Source organism: Dromiciops gliroides, chromosome 1 (assembly GCF_019393635.1).
Source record: "Dromiciops gliroides isolate mDroGli1 chromosome 1, mDroGli1.pri, whole genome shotgun sequence".
NCBI lineage: Eukaryota > Metazoa > Chordata > Mammalia > Microbiotheria > Microbiotheriidae > Dromiciops > Dromiciops gliroides.
The window spans coordinates 9,076,060-9,094,353 of record NC_057861.1 but is presented as its reverse complement, the minus strand read 5'-3'; the positions used below and the strand labels follow the sequence as shown (position 1 = coordinate 9,094,353).

General features: G+C 59.4%; 1 protein-coding gene across 1 annotated transcript in view; it reads right to left on the bottom strand.

Moving 5' to 3' along the window:
* Window positions 1-442: 442 nt before the first annotated feature.
* The window catches only part of TBC1D10A (TBC1 domain family member 10A), a 35,270-nt gene continuing 17,418 nt past the window's right edge, over window positions 443-18,294 (bottom strand). Inside the window, exons 2-9 of the mRNA XM_043979049.1 lie at window positions 11,496-11,595; window positions 7,141-7,248; window positions 6,508-6,614; window positions 4,425-4,539; window positions 4,213-4,278; window positions 3,766-3,955; window positions 1,777-1,931; window positions 443-1,632 (exon numbers count right to left, since the gene is read on the bottom strand). Of these exons, the coding sequence (XP_043834984.1) occupies window positions 1,165-1,632; window positions 1,777-1,931; window positions 3,766-3,955; window positions 4,213-4,278; window positions 4,425-4,539; window positions 6,508-6,614; window positions 7,141-7,248; window positions 11,496-11,595 (1,309 nt within the window). The 3' untranslated portion in view covers window positions 443-1,164. The remainder of the gene's footprint in view (window positions 1,633-1,776; window positions 1,932-3,765; window positions 3,956-4,212; window positions 4,279-4,424; window positions 4,540-6,507; window positions 6,615-7,140; window positions 7,249-11,495; window positions 11,596-18,294) is intronic.

The window sequence follows — 18,294 nt, the reverse complement described above, 5'->3', positions numbered from 1 at the left end:
CCCATTTGAACCTTGAACCCCCCTTCAGCCAGAACCCCCCCCCCAGTGAATGTGTTAAATCTGTTCCCTCAGCCCCAGGCGGGAGCAGGAAATGCAGGGGTGGAAAATCCAGGGGGCCCTGTCAAATGGAGAGCCGAATTGTGAATCCCCACTTGGGGGGGGTCTTACTTGAGGGCACCAGCTCTAGGACTGGAGGCCTAACATCCTGAGCAAGGTCAGAGGCCCAGCACCAGAGGCCCTCAGGCTATCCAGTCTGACCCTTGCCTTTTGCAACTGGGGAAACTGAGGCCAAGGAGGTCACCCAGGTAAAGGCTTCCGAGGTAGGATCTGAACCTGGCTCCTCAGTCACAGAGGCCTCAGGATGGGGCATCCCCAGTTGGGGGCTGGGCCCTGCTCTGCCACGACCCCACCCACCAAAGAGAGTGGTCCCAAATCTCTTTATATATCCCAGTTTATTTCTGTACAAAACCATTACTGTACACAAAGAGAGCCCATCCCCTCGGCTCTTCCCCCCAGGGAACGGGCTCCCTGTGCCCACCCCATCCAGGGCAGACTCATGCCCCTTCCCGGTGAAGGCCCTTCCAGCGGGTGGAGCCCCTCCCCAGGACAGGAGTAGCTGAGGGTCTGAGCCTATTAGGCTGAAAGGGGCTGGAGGCTGAGGGGGAGGGAAGCCTGGTCCCAGTCCCACCCCCAGGGCAGGGGTGAGTTTGGAAGAGCCCCAACTGGGGCAACAGGAAGCCCATGATTTCATGGTGACCAGCAAGAGCCTGGGAGCCCAAGAACACCGGGACCTTGGGGCGAGGGATGGATGCTTGGTCACGGTCCGGACCCCTAGACCGCGTGGGCAGCCCAATACCAGAGAAAATAAATAGTCACTGAGGCTGAGGGGCTCTCACCTTATTGCTGATGGGAAGAGGGTAAGGGTGCCAGGGCCCGGCAAACAGAAGGGGATGGACGATCCCCAGGGGCCAGCTACTGCCAAGGCCCCGCCTTCTGTCTCCAAGCCCTTCGGGCCACACAAGATGCCCCTCACTGCTGGTCAAGGCTATAGGAAGCTCCCTGTCCCCCACCCTCTGGGGGACAAAGGGCCTGCTGGAATGCCCCCTCCCAGCCTGGCTGCCCTTCAGGAAAGGGAAACTGAGGAATCGGGAAGCCCTGGCCCTTTTACAAGTAAGTGTCTTCACTCTCCTGGGAAGTCAGGCTCTCCTTGGAATGATGAGGCAAGTCCTTGGGCTCCGCATCCTCAGACCCGCTGGCCTCCTTGGGTGCCAGGCCAGCCTTGGAGCCGGAGCCGGGATCACTGCCCTCGCCGGGCACCTGGGCTGGGGGCTGCCGCTGTCCCTTCTGCCGCTTGGCCGCCTCCTTCAGCGCCTTCTGATGCTCCTTCTCAGCCTGTTTCTGCTGCCGGCTCTTGGTGCCCGGGGCCGGCAGCTGGGTGCCCGGCGGCAGGCGGATGGAGGGAGAGGGCTCCAGTGCCTTTCGGGGGGCCGGCTCCGCCTCGCTGATGGCCTTGGCCCCATGGAGCCGCGGTGGCGCCTGGTATTGGAGCTCACCCCGCGTGTCTTTCCACTTCCGGAGCTGGATCAGGTGCTCGCGTTCAATCTGCCGCTCAGTCACAGGCAGCTCGATGACCTGGTGCCCGAGGCCAGACCAGGAGAGAGGGCCCAGTGAGCGTGCCACCCCTATCTTGGCTGGGCCCCTCTGCCTCCCGGGCACCCCACCACCACCTTCAATCCCTTTCCTCAGCTCCCTGGCCCCCCTCCAGGCCCCCCATACCTCCTGCACCAGGAAGGTCTCCTGCATGATCTTGGGGTTCAGACTCCGCAGGCGCTCCATGGTCTCATACTGACCCTGGCAGGCCTTCAGCTTCTCTGAGGAGCCCAGGCTGTGCTTCAGCAGCACCAGGCCCACCCGGAAGAGGATCTTGACGCCTGCAGGGAGAGGAGCGGTCAGAGGTCACGCCCAGGCCAGTGGGACACTTCAGGGCCAGGGCCCCACACCCCATCCCTCCCAACCCCCGCCTTGGGTGACTGTAGGGAGCCAGGTGAGCCAGCACTACCCTCATTGCTCTCCAGTGAGGAAACTGAGGTGCAGTTGAAGCTGACCGAACAGCTTCACAAGCACTGACGAGAGCAGGAGGTAGAATTCGAACCCAGGACCAGGCGCTCTCTGTTCACACACCCAGCAGGAGGCGGTGCAGAGCAGCTCTGGAGGAACGGTGCCCCCTTTAGTTCTGGCCCCAGCCAGGCCTCCTAGCTGGTGGGGAGGGCGGCAGTGTTTCACCAGTTCACAGGGTGGGGCGTGGTGAGGGAGAATAGTGGGGGGCAAGAGTGCAGGCATTGCCCCTATACTGCCTTCTCCCTGTGGGCCCCTGGGCACCCCTTCAGCCCTCAGGGGAGCTTGAGGCCCCATCTGCAGACCCCCAGCCACCCCTGTCCAGGCTGTAAGCAGAAATGAGGCCCCTTTAGCCCCATGGAGTTCAGTGGGTAGGGGGTCCACCATCATGCTGAGATCCTGGGCTTTAAACCTGGGAGAGACTTGGGGGGGGGGGCGTCTAATCCCCCTCGCTTCCCCTCACACACAGTCTGTTTCAGTTAACGGAGGAGGTGACCAAGGCTCAACAAGGGCCAGACTTCCCTAAGGTTATTCTTCGAGTAACTGAGTGGGACTTGAACCCAGCTCTTGTGACGACAGATGTTCTTCCCATTCTAGCAGCTGCTTCCTCCCATAGATTGGTCTAGGGCCTAATCCCTGCCCTGACTCCAGCCTGGTCCCATGAGGAGGGACCCTAAATCCTTCCTGACAGAGAGACAATCTGGTCTCCCAGGTGGGGGCCAGCCTGGCTTCAGCACAGGCCCACTGCCTCCCCCCTCCTCAGGCTCTGAACCCTCAAAGGGGTGATGGGGGTGAGAGCAGGGCCCTGAGGTCAGGAGGGGGCTCAGTGTCCAGCTCAGCCTCTTAAGAGCTCTATGGCCTCAGGCGAGTCTGTCCCAAGGCTCTGGGGCCAGCATCCACCCTGTCCTCCTGAAGGGCAGAGGACCAAGCTCCTCCCAACATCTTCCTTCAAAGAGGACAGAGCCTGGACTCAGCCCAGGCTTCCCTGTATCTGCTGCCTGGCCTGGCTTCCCCTCCTCTGGTCCCCCCTCATCTCCTTCCCCTTTTCTAACCCCCCACCCCCCTTCAGATTGGAAGGTCCTAGAGGACAGGGAGCGCCTCTCTCTTTCTTAGTTGTATCCCAGCACTGGGCCCAGGGCTTGGCACATACTGGGCACTTAAACGCTTAGTGGAGATTACACTGAACCCTTGGTCTTCTTGTCTGAGGGGACCTTCCCTGGGCCTTGGCCCCGCGCCCATAGCACCTCCTGCTGTGCAGCTATGCCGGGAGGCTCCACTTTCCTTTCCAAGGCAGAACATGCTGCTATTGCCCACATGAGCAGAGGCTCTTTTGGGAGAAGAGGGGGACCCAATTTCCAAGGGTGTCTAAGGGTCCTGGGAGTCACTGCTATGGCCAAAGTAGACATGAGCCTCCTCCCCAGTCCTGCCTCCAGACCTTGGCCTCAGAGCCCCCTTTGTGCCAGGGCCTCTCTGAGCGGCCGAGTCTCAATCAAAGCATGCCGATTACCCGGGCTGGCACCTTGGTAAGGGGCAAACTCAGCCCTCTCAGCCCGGCTCTTCCCAACAGCCAAGCTGGGCTGGCTCATGCCCTGACAAGGATCACCTGTCCCCATGGCCTAGGCTCCCAAGGGGGCAGGAGAAGCCCTGTACCTTCACAGAAAAACATGTCCCAGACACGAAGCACAGAGCTCCAGGGCAGGGTCCTGGAGAAGGCGCACATGAACCACTCCGTCATGTACAGGATGGGGTCGATCTTCTGCTTGCTCAGGTGTTTGTAGGCCACGGGGGACACCTTGTGCAGCAGAGAGAACAGGATCTCCCCATCCAATTGGATGGCCTCCTGCAGCGAGGGGCAGGGGTGAGTATCTCATCCTAACCGCACCCCCCATCCCCCACCAGCAGCAGGCCAGGGTTCAGGCAGACAAGAGGGAGCATGGGGTGGGCGCCCGCCTCTCCCCCCACCACCCCAAAGGGCTCGCTCTCTGGCCAAGCTTGGCATTCTGATCCCGGAGTGGGGCCAAAACAAGGCTGTGTGACAGCCCCCGGCCAGGCAGAGGCTGCTCAGGGGTCCCTGAGGGGGGCACGTAGGCAGCTCACCAGCTTCTCACTGTAGTAGCCCGGCAGGTACTTTTCGCAGATCTGCACCAGGCACCAGAAAGCTTGCTGTGACAGGAGAAGAGGAGTCAGGTCCTGCCAGGCGCTGCCTCCAGGATGCCCTCAGGGTTCTGACCACTTCTCCCTCCCTGTGGGGGATGGGGGCTCCCCTGCAGGCCCCATGAACCCCCCACCCCAAGGCACCAGGCGGGTACCTCAGCAGGCATGTGCATGAGCAGGACGGCCGCCACAGGGGCCTGCGCCTGGCAGTAGCCCTCCTCTGGCCTGTAGAGGGTGTAGGCCTTCAGCACCCGAAACAAGTCCTGTTGGCTGGAGAAAGGGGCAAAGCAGTGAGATGGTGCCCAGGGCCCAACAGGCTGGGCTGGGCTGGGCCAAGAGCTTTCAGCCTGGTGGCTGTGCCTGGGGGGAAGGTGCAGGCCATCACCCACAGCCTGGCTCTTGAGAGTCATCCCTGTCTCATCACCAAGGAGCAAAACAGGGCCACAGGGAAGTGACTTTCCCAAGGTCACCTGGTAAGAGGGAGAATTCCACCCTGGGGACCCCAGGCCCAACCCAGTGCTGCTCTCACTCAACTGGAAACCGGAAGAAACCGGAGCTAGACCCAGACCAAGAAGTCCGGGGCCCTCGCAGGCCAGGCCCTCACAAGCCTTCCTTCTCACACCCTTTGGTGTCTCTCTCCCTCTCACTGGATCCTCAGAGCCACCCGAGGCAGCCGGGGTTTGGCCCAAGTCACAGCAGAGCCGGGAGAAGACCCCGGCCTGTGACTCGTAGCCTGGCTTCTCTTCCCTGCCTTCAGCCTGCTCCTTCCAGGGCGACCTGGAGACGCGGGCAGCTCCGTCCCCAGGCCTCTGCCACAAAAGAGGGTCCAGCAGGTCTGGCCAAAAACAGCCCAGGCCACCTGGTGTGGCCGTGAGGCCCTCACCCATCTCTGCAGAGCCCAGCCTTGGGGACAGGGCAGACCTGCCAACCGGCCGCTGACTCAGCTCCAGATGCTCAGCATCAGTGGGCTGGGCCGCCACAGGGTGTCCTCCAACAGGCCCAGGCTTGAAGCAACCTGGGGCAAAGCTCCCTGGGCACCCGCCTCGTCCCACAAGCTGCTTGCCATTCTGCAGATCTCCCCTCTGCGGCCCACACCCTGGCCTCCAAATCCCAGTCCTCAACCAAGACAAGCCCCATGTTGTTCACCTGGCTTGGGCCCCGAGGAAGAGAGGCTGGGACTTCAAGGGGCTCATGAGCCACTTCTCCTCTGGGCTTCGGCTATGGGCCCAGCAAGAGGGAACAAGTCAGGAGACCCGAGTTCGAATCCAGCCTCAGAAACTAACGAGCCTGGCAAGTCACTGAACCTCTGTCTGTCTCCATTATTAATAGCACCGACTTCCCAGGGTGGTTGTGAGGCTAAAATGAGATGATGTGTGGGAAGTGCCCACAACTGCGTGCCTGGCACAGAGCAGGCACTTCATAAACGTCTGCTCCCTTTCCACTCTGAGCCTCCTCAGGGAGCTGGAACCCAGTGGTCTCTTAAGTCTCTCAGGGACCTGACATCCCTCCCAGCCCTGACACTCCTTGTTCAAAGCCTTCTCTCAACATTTCCCTTTGGCAGAACTGGGCTGCCAGGTGGCACCATAGTGGATAGAGCACTGGGTCCGGAGTCCAGAAGATCCGAGTTCAAATACAGCCTAGACACTCACTAGCTGTGTGACCCTAGGCAAGTCACTTTACCCTGCTTGCCTCAATTTCCTCATATGTCAAATGAGCTGGAGAAGGAAATGCCAAACCCCTCCAGGGTCTCTGCCAAGAAGACCCCAACTGGGCGCATGAAGAGTCGAACACGACTGAAAAACGACTTGAAGAACACTGGCACAACGAGCCCTGATCCCAATCTCAAAAACGAGGTAATGTGCCCTCCTTCCCTCTTTTCCTGCTGCTTCAAGGGAGCCCGTGTTCCTGCCCAGTTCTAGCTCCCAGGAAAAGAGCCAACAAGTGCATCCAAACTGAATGAAGGCTAATTAGTGAAGATGAACGTGCCAGGGTCCTCTGGGGAATTTGCTTTTCAAACACCACAGAAAAGATCAGCTGGCTGAAAGGACTCCATTTTTCTGGGTGAAAAAGGGAGGAGTCTTTTTGAGACTCCCCAAGTCCCCGCCTCCCCAGACCCTCCCCCTTGAGCCTGGGAGCTCCTTGAGGGCGGGTAGGGCCTGCCTTTGTGCCCCCAGGGCTAAGCCCTGGGCCAGGTACACAGTAGGTGCTTGATCAATGCTGGCAGCCCACTTTGCTTACCCATGGCCCCCACGGGACACAAACATCTCATGGAAGGGGAACTGTCGGTGCAGGTCTCTCTCAATCACATCCAGCCACTTGGGGTCTCCTGGTGAGAGGTCCAACTCCTGAAAGCAGAAATTGGGGGCACCTGGCCTAGACATTCAGGACCCATGAGACCCCAAGCCAAGGAGACTCAGAACGAACCCCTGAGGCCCGGTAGGTGTGGCCTGCAAGTGCCTTCAGCCCGGGCCTCCAACTACCCATCCTAGAAATAATGGGGGGGGGGGCGGCGACAGGACTCACTCCCTCAGCCCCTTTAGGCCTCAGTCTCTTCCTCTGTAAAAATGAGGGTGAGAAAGAGTCTGTCTCCACGGCCCTAGATCTGCTCTGATCCCACGTGGCCCTTCCATCCCTGGGCACACCAGGGGCACATTCAGGGACCCCTCAGGAGGCTGCTGGGGCCACGCCTCTGCCCTTCTGGAAGCACCACTAGGGGCCTTGGCATCTCGCTGCCTGACCCGACTGCCCGGCTAAGACGCGGGACCCCCAGTGGCCGGGCCTGCGCCTCCAGGGCCGCTCAGCCAGATCTGCACGCGAGGGGCTGGGGCAGGGGCAGGGGAGGGAGGGGTGCCGAGCGCTGCTGTTCCTTACGTCAAACTTCCCAGGGTTCTGCTGCAGCTTCACCTTCCCTCCTGACAAATACTGCCAGGCCCGGCCCCGCAGAGATGGGGGGATGCCCTTCTGGCAGCGCAGGCGGATCTGCAGAGAGAAGAGAGCGGCTGCTGAAGGCTGGAGGGAGAGCAGAGAGGGGATGTCCCGGGAGCGCAGGGAGCGTCTTTCCTCGCACGCTCCTTCCTTCCTTCCTTCCTTCCTCCCTCCCTCATTACCTCTGTCCAGGTCTGGCAGGGCCTGACTCACCTCCAGCCTGGGCCGGCTCACAAGGCCCCCCCCCCCATATTCATACCCAACTGGCTTAGCCCACTGAGGTACTGAGGCCAGGCGCCTTCCAGCTGGCTGAGACCATGGGCCTGCACTCCCAGTCCAGGTCCTCTTTCTTTGGGTATGTATTTGAATGCTCGGTGCCCAGGACTGTGCCAGGCACCCCATAATGGCTTACTGAATGCTGACTGACTTGGCCTTTCCCCACCGTGGATCCTCTGAGCAATGAGGACTGCGCGGCCCCTCAGACACCAGCAGGATTAGGGGACGCTTAGCAGCCTGGAGGACTCCAGCCCACTGGAGGCTGGCCCCCTAGTGTCCCTGTCCCCCATCCCCTCTCCCACCCCAGGTGGGACTATTTTGGGACGAGTCCTCTCAGACAACGAAGAAAAGAACTGGAGCTGGTATGAGGATGAATGATGAGACTTCAGTCCCCAGAAGAGCTCATTCGAGCTACCAAAAATGAAGGCGGTGGTGGCGGCTTTGCAGGCGGCCAGCTGATCTGCCTGGGATCACCCAGCCTGGGACACAGGAGCCCAGGAAGAAGAGAAGCCTGGGATAGACAGAGCCCTGGGAGCAGTCTCCCAAGGCCAGGCCAGTGTCCTGGGTCCCCCAAGGTGGCCTGGGAAGATCATCAGAGACACAGGGCTTTAAAGTTGCCCAAGCACACTCCTCCTGATCACCCAGGAGGCAGGAAAGGCAAGGGTATTGTACAGGTCAGGAAGCTTGAGGCCCACGGTGGAGACCACTCCTAGGGCACTGCCCCATGCCAGAGCTGGCCTTCAGACCCAGTTGCTGAGGTCGTCTCTCTTCCTCTTGTCTGCCCTGGCTCCCAGAGGGGACAGCAGTTGAGGGGAGGGTGTCCCCAGTCAAAGATCTGAGTACATTCTGCCCCAACCCTCTTCCAAGGGGAGGGGAGCCAAGGTGGGGGACTTGCCTATGTCAGCTTCAAAGTGGGGATTCCCTGGCCAGTCATCGGCCAGAAGAGGAAGATCAGGATAGAGGAGCTGACTAAGCTCTTTCTTTTCCAGGTCTTGGAGGGGGGATGGACAGAGGGGTGTCCTGTACCCCTAAGGCATGTCCGAGCAGCAGGCCAGCCTCCCGGGCAGCCATGGGGGAGGTTCTAAGCAGGCCTCTAGCCTGGCTCCAGGCAGGCCTCAAAGCCCTGAGGTAGCCAGCCTGACTCCCCTGGGCCCTGGTGGGCAAATTGACCTGCTTCCTTGCCTGTCAAGAAGCCTGCATTTCCCCTGCAGACACTGCCCATCCCTGGGTTCTCCTCAGCCACGTGAGGCCCAGGAGACAAACATTTACATCACTGGACAGGTCCCTGGCACAGGCATTGAGGTACGCTTCCAGGGCCAGAACTGTCGGAGAATCCCGGGTCTAGCTTATCGGGGTGCAGGGAAGTCCCCACACCTTGTGGCACTGATCAGAGGCATCGTGCAGCCAGCTCAGACCAAAGGCCGGAAGCTTGGCAAGACGATGAGGCTGAATGCAGAGGCCCCAGGGACAGGCTGGGAATCCCCGGTTTTCCCCATCTCAGGTCCTGAGGGGGCCAGGACAGACCTCCCCAAAGGCCGCACTCAGGCCAGACGGAAGGGAACCATCTCCTCTAACTCAGGCTCTGTGCTGGCTGATCTGAGGCCTGGCTGGCTGAGGAATGCAGGGTCTCAGCTGGGCGTGGGAGACCAGACTCAGACAACCACCCCACCCCCCACCCCACCCCCCTCCCCGTCATGGAGATGAGGGGATAGAATAGGGCATAGAAGGGAGAGCGCCGCCTAGGGGTGCCCGAGGTGGGCTGGGGCCCACAGGCCCCGGGCCAGAAAACTTCCAATCTTGTTGCCAGGATGTCAGGCAGCAGGGACCGCCTCAGAGATCACTGCATCAACTCCGCTCATTTTATGGGAAGGAGCCCGGCACCCAGAAGGGAAGTAGGCTGCCCCACGTACTGCCGGGGGCTGACCAAGGGGGATCCTCATGGGCATGAGTGGCAAGAGGCAGCCCCAGAGCCCCCAGGGGCAGGGAAGGAAGGCACTGGCTGCTCTGAGGGCAAAGCCTGTAAGTGCGCAGACTGAGCCAGGGAGGCGTGGGATGGGGGCGAGGGAAAGAGAGACACAGAGCCGGCTGGGTGGGCGAGGGGAGGGCTCAAAAGTGAGCGGCCCAGGAGGGAAGGGGCTGGCTGGGCAGAAGAGGAGACTGAGGTTGCTTCTCTGCTCCTTGGAGGGGCAGCTCAGCAGCCAAAGGCCTTCTGGGGGTAAGAAGAAAACCAAACCTCGGCTCCTCCAGGAAGGCCTGAGGCGGGGGCCCTTCTGCTCAGGGAGCTGGGCCTGGCCCAGACCAAAGCTTTCTGGCCTTCACTGAGCAGTCTGCCTGGTCCCTGGGGATCAGAGGAAGAAGAGAGGGGGTTGGGACTCAAAAGGCCAAAATGCCAAGAGAAGGACTGGCTGGTCAAACAGAGCAGAGCCGGGTGGGCCGGGCCCTGTCACGGAGGCCGACACAGGAGGACAAGTCTCTGCCTCCCTAACGCTTTCCCTCCTTGCCAGCATTACCCCAAGGACCACAGAGAGGAGGGGATGAGGACACTCTGGGCCAGTCCCGGATGTGATGCTGAGTGAGGACGAGCGGAAGCATCCACATGTGTGGGGGAGCTGCCAGCTTGGCCGGGGCCTGAGGCCCTCACCTGCCCAGGGCCACTGGCTGGCGGAGTACAGGGGAGCCTCCTCCTGCTCTTCCTCTGGGCACAAACATTTGGGGGGTGTTCTCCAGCCCCGGCCACTGCCCAGAGGTCTAGGCAAGGGGAATTTCGTGCTAGGCCTATCTCAGGAGAGACCTTGTGAGCTGGGGCCAAGTTGGGTTTCCTGATAGGAACAGGTCCTGGGCACCACCCTCTCCAGACTGATTAGGAGGGAGATGGGGGGATGTGGTGGGGAGGAGGCCAGGCCTTGCTTCCCGAGACAGGTGCTGCCCAGCACCAGGCTGCGGGGGCCAGGGTGGCATGAAACGCTCCCAGGGCCACCAGTGTGCCCTCCCTGGCCAAGGACTGAGCTGGCCTGGGGCCCCCAACAGCCTTCCCCAAGGCAGCAAGCCTAGAAGCTTCTGCTGTCACAGAACAGAGCACTCAGAGACACCTCAGAAATGCAGCCCTCCACAAGAGAGCAAGCCCTTCAGACAAAGAAATTGTACTCTAAAGAGGGAAAGTGACTTGCCCAAGGTCGCCGGGCCTTCCATCCCCTATCCAGATGTAGGGCCCTCTCCAAGATCACCCAGGGAGGAAATTGACCCCGCCCTGTCCAGATCCAGTCCCCCTCCCCCAAGCTTCAGGTCTTCTTCCTTAGGAACCTCACCAAGGGAAGAGATCTGAGGGTGTGAACATGGGCTCAAAACCCCCATTCTGGGGAGGGGCCTACAGCGGGGACAAAGCAGACACCAATGGCCACTCCAAGAAGAAGCGCCTCAAGATTGCCGAGGCTCTGGGAGAGGCCCCCCAACCCCCGGTTGGCGGCAGCCTCAGACCTCTGGCCCCTTTCTAACCGGGTCAGCTGGGACACCCCAATGGGCAAACCGGTCCCCGGGGACCAGCCAGGAGAAAGCACCACGACGGCTTCTCTCTGCTGGGTGCAGATGCCCCCTCCTGAAGGGCAGGGGGGCGGGGCCTCGCTGGGCCTCTGAGACAAAGCGGGCACAGTCCCAGGCAAACTGGCAGGGGCGGGGACGGGCCAAGGGGGAGGCCTGCTCAGGAGCGGCCCCGGGGTCAGAGCGGGGGCCACGAAATAGAACCGGCTCCAAAGAATCCCTTGCTGGGCCTCCAGAGCTGGGCCAGGCCCCTCAGCTTCATCAGCCTCCCTGACCTTTCCACTGTTCCCCGAGCCCTGGAACCTTCATCCTCCCTGCCACTTCTCGTCTGCTGCCAGTGGCCTGCCCTCCTCCATCATCTGTGGTCCCCACAGCATCCCCGGGTGGGGGCGTGTGTCTGCCCCATTAGACCGTGGGTCCCACACCCAGCTGGAGCCTGGCTGAACCTGGCTGGAGAGGCCGTAGCCCCTCTTCCCTTGGGGCACACCCACCTTCTTGTGTTTCTTGGCCATCCATTTGTCCCAGCTGTTCAGCATATCCAGCCACTTGGACTCTCTCTGCCTCAGCACTTCCAGGGGGACTTCCTCTAATCTAGGGGAACAAAAAGCAAATCGAGTCAGAGCCAGACCACTGCCACTGGGCCCAGCCCACCCTGGCCCTGGTGATGAGGCTCCCATCTCCCCCTGCTCCCCAGCTCAGTCCAAGGAAAGAACAGGGAAGAAAAGCCCCAAGAAAGGTGCACTCGAGTGTCTTGAGTAGCCACTCTTCTGACCCAGGAGGTGAGGTGGAGGGCCCCTCATCCCAGCTCTGTCACCTCCTCCCTGGGTGATCTGGGGCAAGTCTCCTCCCCTCCCTTGGCCTCAGTTTCCCTGTCTGTAAACTGAGGGAGCTGGAGGACACAGCCCCCCCCCCCCCATGGTCTCTCCCAGTTCTGAATCTCTGGTCACAGTCAGTGATTCATTGGGGAGAGAAATAAAGCACAAACAGTACATGCTCTTTGATCAGGCGATGCCGGGACCAGACCCCACAGGGAAAGAACTGGGCAAAAGCGGGTGCCTGTCGACTGAGGAGTTACTGAACAAACGGCGGCTGTGGGATATCATGAAACAACAGACGGAGAGAATTCAGAGACACTAGAAGCCCACAGGAAAGCAGAGCTGGGACAATGATGTCACAGGAGGGCCCTCCAATACCCCAACTCTCACAATCTAGTCCTTGGTTCCACGTGACGGGGATGATCAGATCTGATCACATCATCACCCCACAAACGTTTCACATCCATGTTCCAAGGACTCCCACATTCCTTTATCCCATCACACTGTACCCATCTATCAACATGTTGTCTCTCTTGAAGGCAGGAACTGTTTTTACTTTTCCCCTGTATCCCTATACTTTACACAGCGTCTGGCATTCCGTAAGCACTTAATAAATGCTCAAATGCTCACTGACTGACTCATTCAGAACTCCTTTGAGAAAGACTCATCCCTTGGGGCTGAGCATCCCAGGTAAGTGACAATCCTGGAGGATGGACTGAGGTCAGGTGGCACAAGGGCAGGGTCCTGCCCGCTGGGCTGCCCCCCAATAACTGGTAGGGTCCCCCCAGCCAAGGAAACGTCCTTGCCTTGATCTTATTGGCCTTTGACCGAGTGTGAAATGTTGTTAAAGCCAAGTGTGAATGAGGGCCAGGGAGCAGAAAGCGGCAGCAGACGCCATCTTTAGCTGGCAGACTCCCCAGCCCCTCACGGCTGACCAGGGTCCTCCCCTTCCTCTCGAGGCGGCCCCTGCTGCATTCTGGCTTATTTACAAACTCCGTCTGATGTCCGTTACCCAAGATGTCTGAATGTCAAGTGTGGGAAAAGGAGCCGTCGAGTTTCCTCGCCGGTGGCCTCATTAACAAGTGCTGTCCCAGTGTGGGGCTGGTCCTGAGTCCAACAGACCCAGTGTGACCCAGCAGCAGGCTTTGGGGGGGAAAGCAGTCGCCGACACGGCCGAGCCCATGAGCTGTTCCATCCACACGATCTGGCCAGCTCTCTGCCCAAACTGATCTGGGACCAGGATCTATGAGGTCAGCTCCCTTCCTCTCTGCAGACGCTGGGCCCAACCCCTGGGATTTAGGAAACAGCGACAGAGAGAGAACACCGGACTTGGAGCTGAAAAGCCCGGACTCAAAATCTGGGCTCAGTTGCCGGTGAGACACGTTGGGCGAGGGGTCCTCACGGGTAAAATGAAGCAGCAGGACTCAGAAGCCTCTGGGGCCACAGGACGCCCAGCCCCGGCGGCTCCCAGCCCGGGCGGCTCCGCCATGCTTAGAACAGGATGTGTCTGAGGACTTGGCACCAGCCCTGACTTTCTCTCTGCCGGAAACCTGTCATGATGACCTTTACTAGCTGGAAAAGCAGAGCCTGGCGTCTGGGGACATGGGTCCCAGGGGGGAGGGAGCACCCTTCTCCCCAAGAATCTGGGCAGCTCAGAACAGAGACCCAGTAACAACAGGAGTGGTGACAGCTTGGGCCCGAGCCTTCAACCGGGCCCGAACCACTTTCAGATGGTCATCGCATGGGGCAGGCGGCCTCCCTCAAACAAGCTACATAAACGTGGCTGCCCCCAGCATGGGGAGAGCTTCCTGGTTGCTTGTGATCATACCATCTGCTCCTCCCTCACACACCAGAACACCACCCAGGGGGCTTTTGGCAGGCCATCTCTGAAAGGCTTTGAAAGGCCAGTGTGCTGGGCTACAGCTCTTACAACCTGCAAACAGGCAAGAAGTGTTCAAGTGGCCGTGGCCCCTCGGTGGAGGGTAAGTGACCCCAGTCCCTGGAGGTGATAAAGCAGACAAGACCCTGTAACCACACTGCCCCATTCACAGGAGCGCACCCTTGTTCTCCAGCAGGGTTGAGGGAGAGCATATTCAGGCTAGCTGTCTCGCAGAGAGATAAGGTCCAGACTTTTTAGAGGGATCATCATAAGCCTTCCCATGCGAGGCAGCTAGGGAGGTCCAGATGAAGTAGCTGGGCCAGGGTCACCAGGGAGCTGACTGTCAGAGCCAGGAGAGAAGCGGACCGAAGGCCCAACCCCTGAACCAGCACCGGTAGGCAGAGGTGCCAGGGCTGGGACCAGGGGTCTACGAGGAAGTCAGTTAACAATCTGTCCCTCAGTGACCGGAGCTGGTCCAGCCCGGGCCGACCCCACGGCTTCTGTACACTCCATGCACACTTATGGAGGAAGCGGGACTTGCTGGACCAACAGCCCAGCGGCCAGCGTGGCCTCCTCCAGGAAGGAATGAGGCGCCCTCCAGCTGCTTGGCACCCTCAGTCAGCAAAGGCTTTCTCCTGCTCTGACCAGGCCTGGAGGGTGGCCAAGCTTCACTTCCACCTCCCCCACCTGGCTGCGATGGGCAGCAGCACCAGCTACCACTTGGCAAACCTGACCAGCTGAGCTTTGAACTGACTTTTGCTGATGTGATGTTTTATTTAATTACCTAGTAAAGTTTTATTTTTAACCCCACTGGATTTGTAAGTTTAGGAGGGAAAGGGTTCTCAGTGTTTTCTGGCCTCCGATGGCAGCTATAAGAGGCCTGGTCACCCCACCTTCCCCAGAGTGCCCTGGGGCTCAGCTCTACCTGCCCCACCCCCTGAGTTTCCATGAATACACCATAAAGGAGAAGCCACCATTGACCTCTGACCCCGTTCTCAGACCATGCAGACCTTGCTTTAGATGACAGGCGTGTTCTCAGGAAGAAAAAAGGGTAAATTGAACTTCCTTCAATAAAACTGGCCTCTACAGGTTGCTCAAGGTCACCTTCCCTGTGTGTCAGGGCACCAGGTAAGGATGCCAGAGACCCTGGTCTGGCGCCCAAGCTCACCCCTCCAGTTCCTCTGCTGCTATCTGCCTGGCAGCTCAGCACTCCCCTTCTCAGCAACCTTCAGTGACACCCCAGGTGCCTGCGGAGACTAAATAACCAAGTCCTCAAGGTGGTATAAAAGCCCTCCCTCATCAGGGCCCCCTGGTCAGCCATGGCTGTCCCATCCCCACTCGCTCTCCGGGTGCCCCTGTGGCCTGCTGTGGCCATACCGGGCACTTATGTGGGTACCTCATTCATTCTGTCCCCCCAGAGAGGCCGACATGAGTAGGGCCTAGGAGGGCAGTGTGAGGGCACCAGGCTAGGCCCCGTAGGGGGTGGGTCATAAACATTTGCTTAATTGCATTTGTTGAATTCTAGTCCTAACCCCCCTTCCCCCCACCCCAAGCTCTGCAGGCTTGGTCAACTCTCACGCCTTCTCAGGCCTCAGTTGACTCTGTCTGTAAAATGAAGGGATGAACTAGGCGCCTTCAGCCCTTCCCGGCTCCAGTCTAGGATCCTGGCTCTCAGATCACGGATTCTGTCTCTGTGCTGCTCCCAAATCTAGTCTTTTTTTTCTTTAGTAAATCAGATTTTCCACAGACACCGTACTCTAGGCAGGCCGATCCACGTGTGCAGGGGTGACTGGACCACTCTGTCTCTACCTCCCCAAGGCCTCCTAATAAAGCAGAAGCAGGGAGCCCTTACACTCCCCTGGTATTGTTCTGGGCTTCCTGTGGGTGTGCCTGTGGGTGGGGGTGTCCCTGTGTGTACACGTGGGTGTCTTACTTCCTTTGACCTCTAATTCCCAAGATTCTGACTCCCCCAAAGGGCAGAAGCTCCCTAGGCAGCATCCCACCCCCTGGGTGTTTTAGAGAAGACTGGTGCCAGGCCTCCCACCCAGGAAGGGCCTGAGCTAGGTTTCCCATAGCCACGCCCTCTCAGTCGGTATCTTCTGCCTCTTGTGTTCCTGCCGCACAGAGCCCAGCCCCCCAGCCCCCCACAAAGGCCTAAGGGATTCACTTTTCATGTGCCCCCACTCCCAGGTACAGCTCATTGTAGCATCTGCAGCCTGAAGCCCAGTTTAAAGTGTAAGGGCCCTGTGGGCAAGACTGAAGTGTTCCCCACTCCCCTGCCAGGCTCCCTTCTGAGACTTTCTCAACCAGCTGGAGATGGGCTGAGGTCTGGCCCACCAGGGCCCCCAGGGAAGCAAAGCAGAGCGGAGGGTGGATGCTGAGTTGGACACTGGCCTTCCCCCAGAAAGGGGCAGGCCCCGGGGACAGAGCAGCAGGCTCTCTCCTCCCCCAGAAGGCCCCAGATAAGTGCTCACACCCACCCCAGGCAGCTGGGGTTGCTACAGGTGACTGGCCACTGACCCCAGCACTCCAGGCCTCCAGCTTAGCAGGGAGGGCCTGGGAGATGAGGGGATCTCCAGTTCTTTTGGCCTTTAGACTAAAGATGAGCTCCAAGCTGGCTCCTCCCGAAGCTCACCAGGAAGCTCTCAAGGCTACATCAGGCACAACTGGGTGGGACCTTGCTGTTTCCTTTCCCCTAAAAACACCTTGGGAGCCCAGGCTGGCCCATGGTGTGGAATCTGCCAAGCTTCCTGCTGCTGCCTCCCCAGGCCGGGGAGCTCTCCTCATTCAACTCCCGCCCTGCCCCCCAGGGTCCAAGGCACCCACCCCAGTGCTGGAGATCACACCATGGCCTGTATGTGCAACCAGGCAGCTCTTCCCTGGGCCCACCTCACCCAATCTCAGGGCCACCTCCTAGACGCCCCCAAACCAGATACGGAGTCCCCGGTCCAGCCCCCTTAGGAGGTAACCCAGGTTCTACTTAACCTCCAGGCTCCCTCATCTCCCAAGAGTGAGAAAGGGACCCATCCCAGGCCCCCCAAGCCCTAGGCCAAGCGGTGCCCAGTGCTCAGCCCCCGACACCGCTACAAAATCCCACTCCCTCAGTGAGATCAGAGCTATTCCGGCCCCAGGTCTGGAGGCCTTCCCGCCGAGGCCACTGGGGCTCCTGCTGCCCAAGGGATGCTTGTTCAGGGCCAGTTTGGACTGGATGGCCTTTGAGGCCGGTCCAAATGCCCCCATGCCCAGCTGCTCGGGCTCGGCTGGCCTGGACTGCTCTAGACAGCAGAGGCTGAGACCTCTTTCCCAGGTACCACCTACCACAGTGTGGTTTTAAGATTCAAATGATAACCAGAAAGGGTGACATCCTCATTAGTCTAGCCCTGAGCTACAAGGGGACTTGAGGCCCTGAGATGTGCAATGACTTGTCCAAGGTACCACAGCTAAGGCGAGGCCAGGGCAGGGCTCAAAACCAAGCCTTTCTCAATCATTTGGGATGATTCTGGGTGAGTCTTATTAGACTCCACCATGAGCCCCGGCCCAGCTCTGAGCCCAGAACACTGAAAGGTCACACCTGCTGTGCAGATGAAGCCCTCCAGCTCTGTGGGCCAGGGCTATTTCCCACTGCTTGTGGCATGTCCCCCAGGGGTCCTGTGGGCTGTGGACACAGCTGAAATGCAACTCATCTTTTTCATCCCCAAAGAGCCTCCCCCCACTCTATTTTTATTGATGGTGCTCCCCGCCTCCTCCTAGGCACAGAGCCTCAGAACCTGGATTCTAGGATGACAAGGCTGGGAAGAGCCTTCAAAGAGTCCTGAGAAAAATACCCTCATTTTGTAGCTGACATTTTTTTTCCTTTTTTTTTTTTTTCAGTGAGGCAATTGGGGTTAAGTGACTTGCCCAGGGTCACACAGCTAGTAAGTGTTAAGTGTCTGAGGCTGGATTTGAACTCAGGTCCTCCTGACTCCAGGGCCGGTACTCTATCCACTGTGCCACCTAGCCGCCCCGTAGCTAAGAAATTTGAGACCCAGAAGTTAGGTGACTTATCAAGGGCCCCATGACCAAATCAGACTCACCTCTTTCCTTCCAATCAGCTGCCACCATCTCTGGCATCCTTTCCTTCTCCACTCCCACTACAAGCCCCTAGTGAAGGCCTCGACCACTAGAATAGCCAAACCAGCCCTCTTGCTTCCAGTCTATCCCTCTCCCATCTGTCTTTTACACCACTCCCTACGTGCACAACTCTGAAGCCTACTGACTATAAACTCAATCCTGGCATTCAAGGCCATGCACAGCTGGGCTCTAATTGACCCTCCTCCTACTTCCCTTGACCTCCTCCCACACCCCATCCTTCCCTCCCTCCTCTCCCCTTTGGCTCAGGTCCCTCAGCGGGGTTGCCACCTCCTCCACAAAGCCTCCCCCTCAGACTATACAGATGACATCAAACGTTGCCCTCGTCTCCCTTTCCCTCATAGGCCAGTCACCTGTGTCCAGTTAGATCATAAGCCCCTTCATCTCCGTGCCCAGCTGTTGTGCCGCCTCTTATACTAGAGGCCCTAGGGCCAAGGAGGGAGGTCCTTCATCAGTGTTTGTGGAATG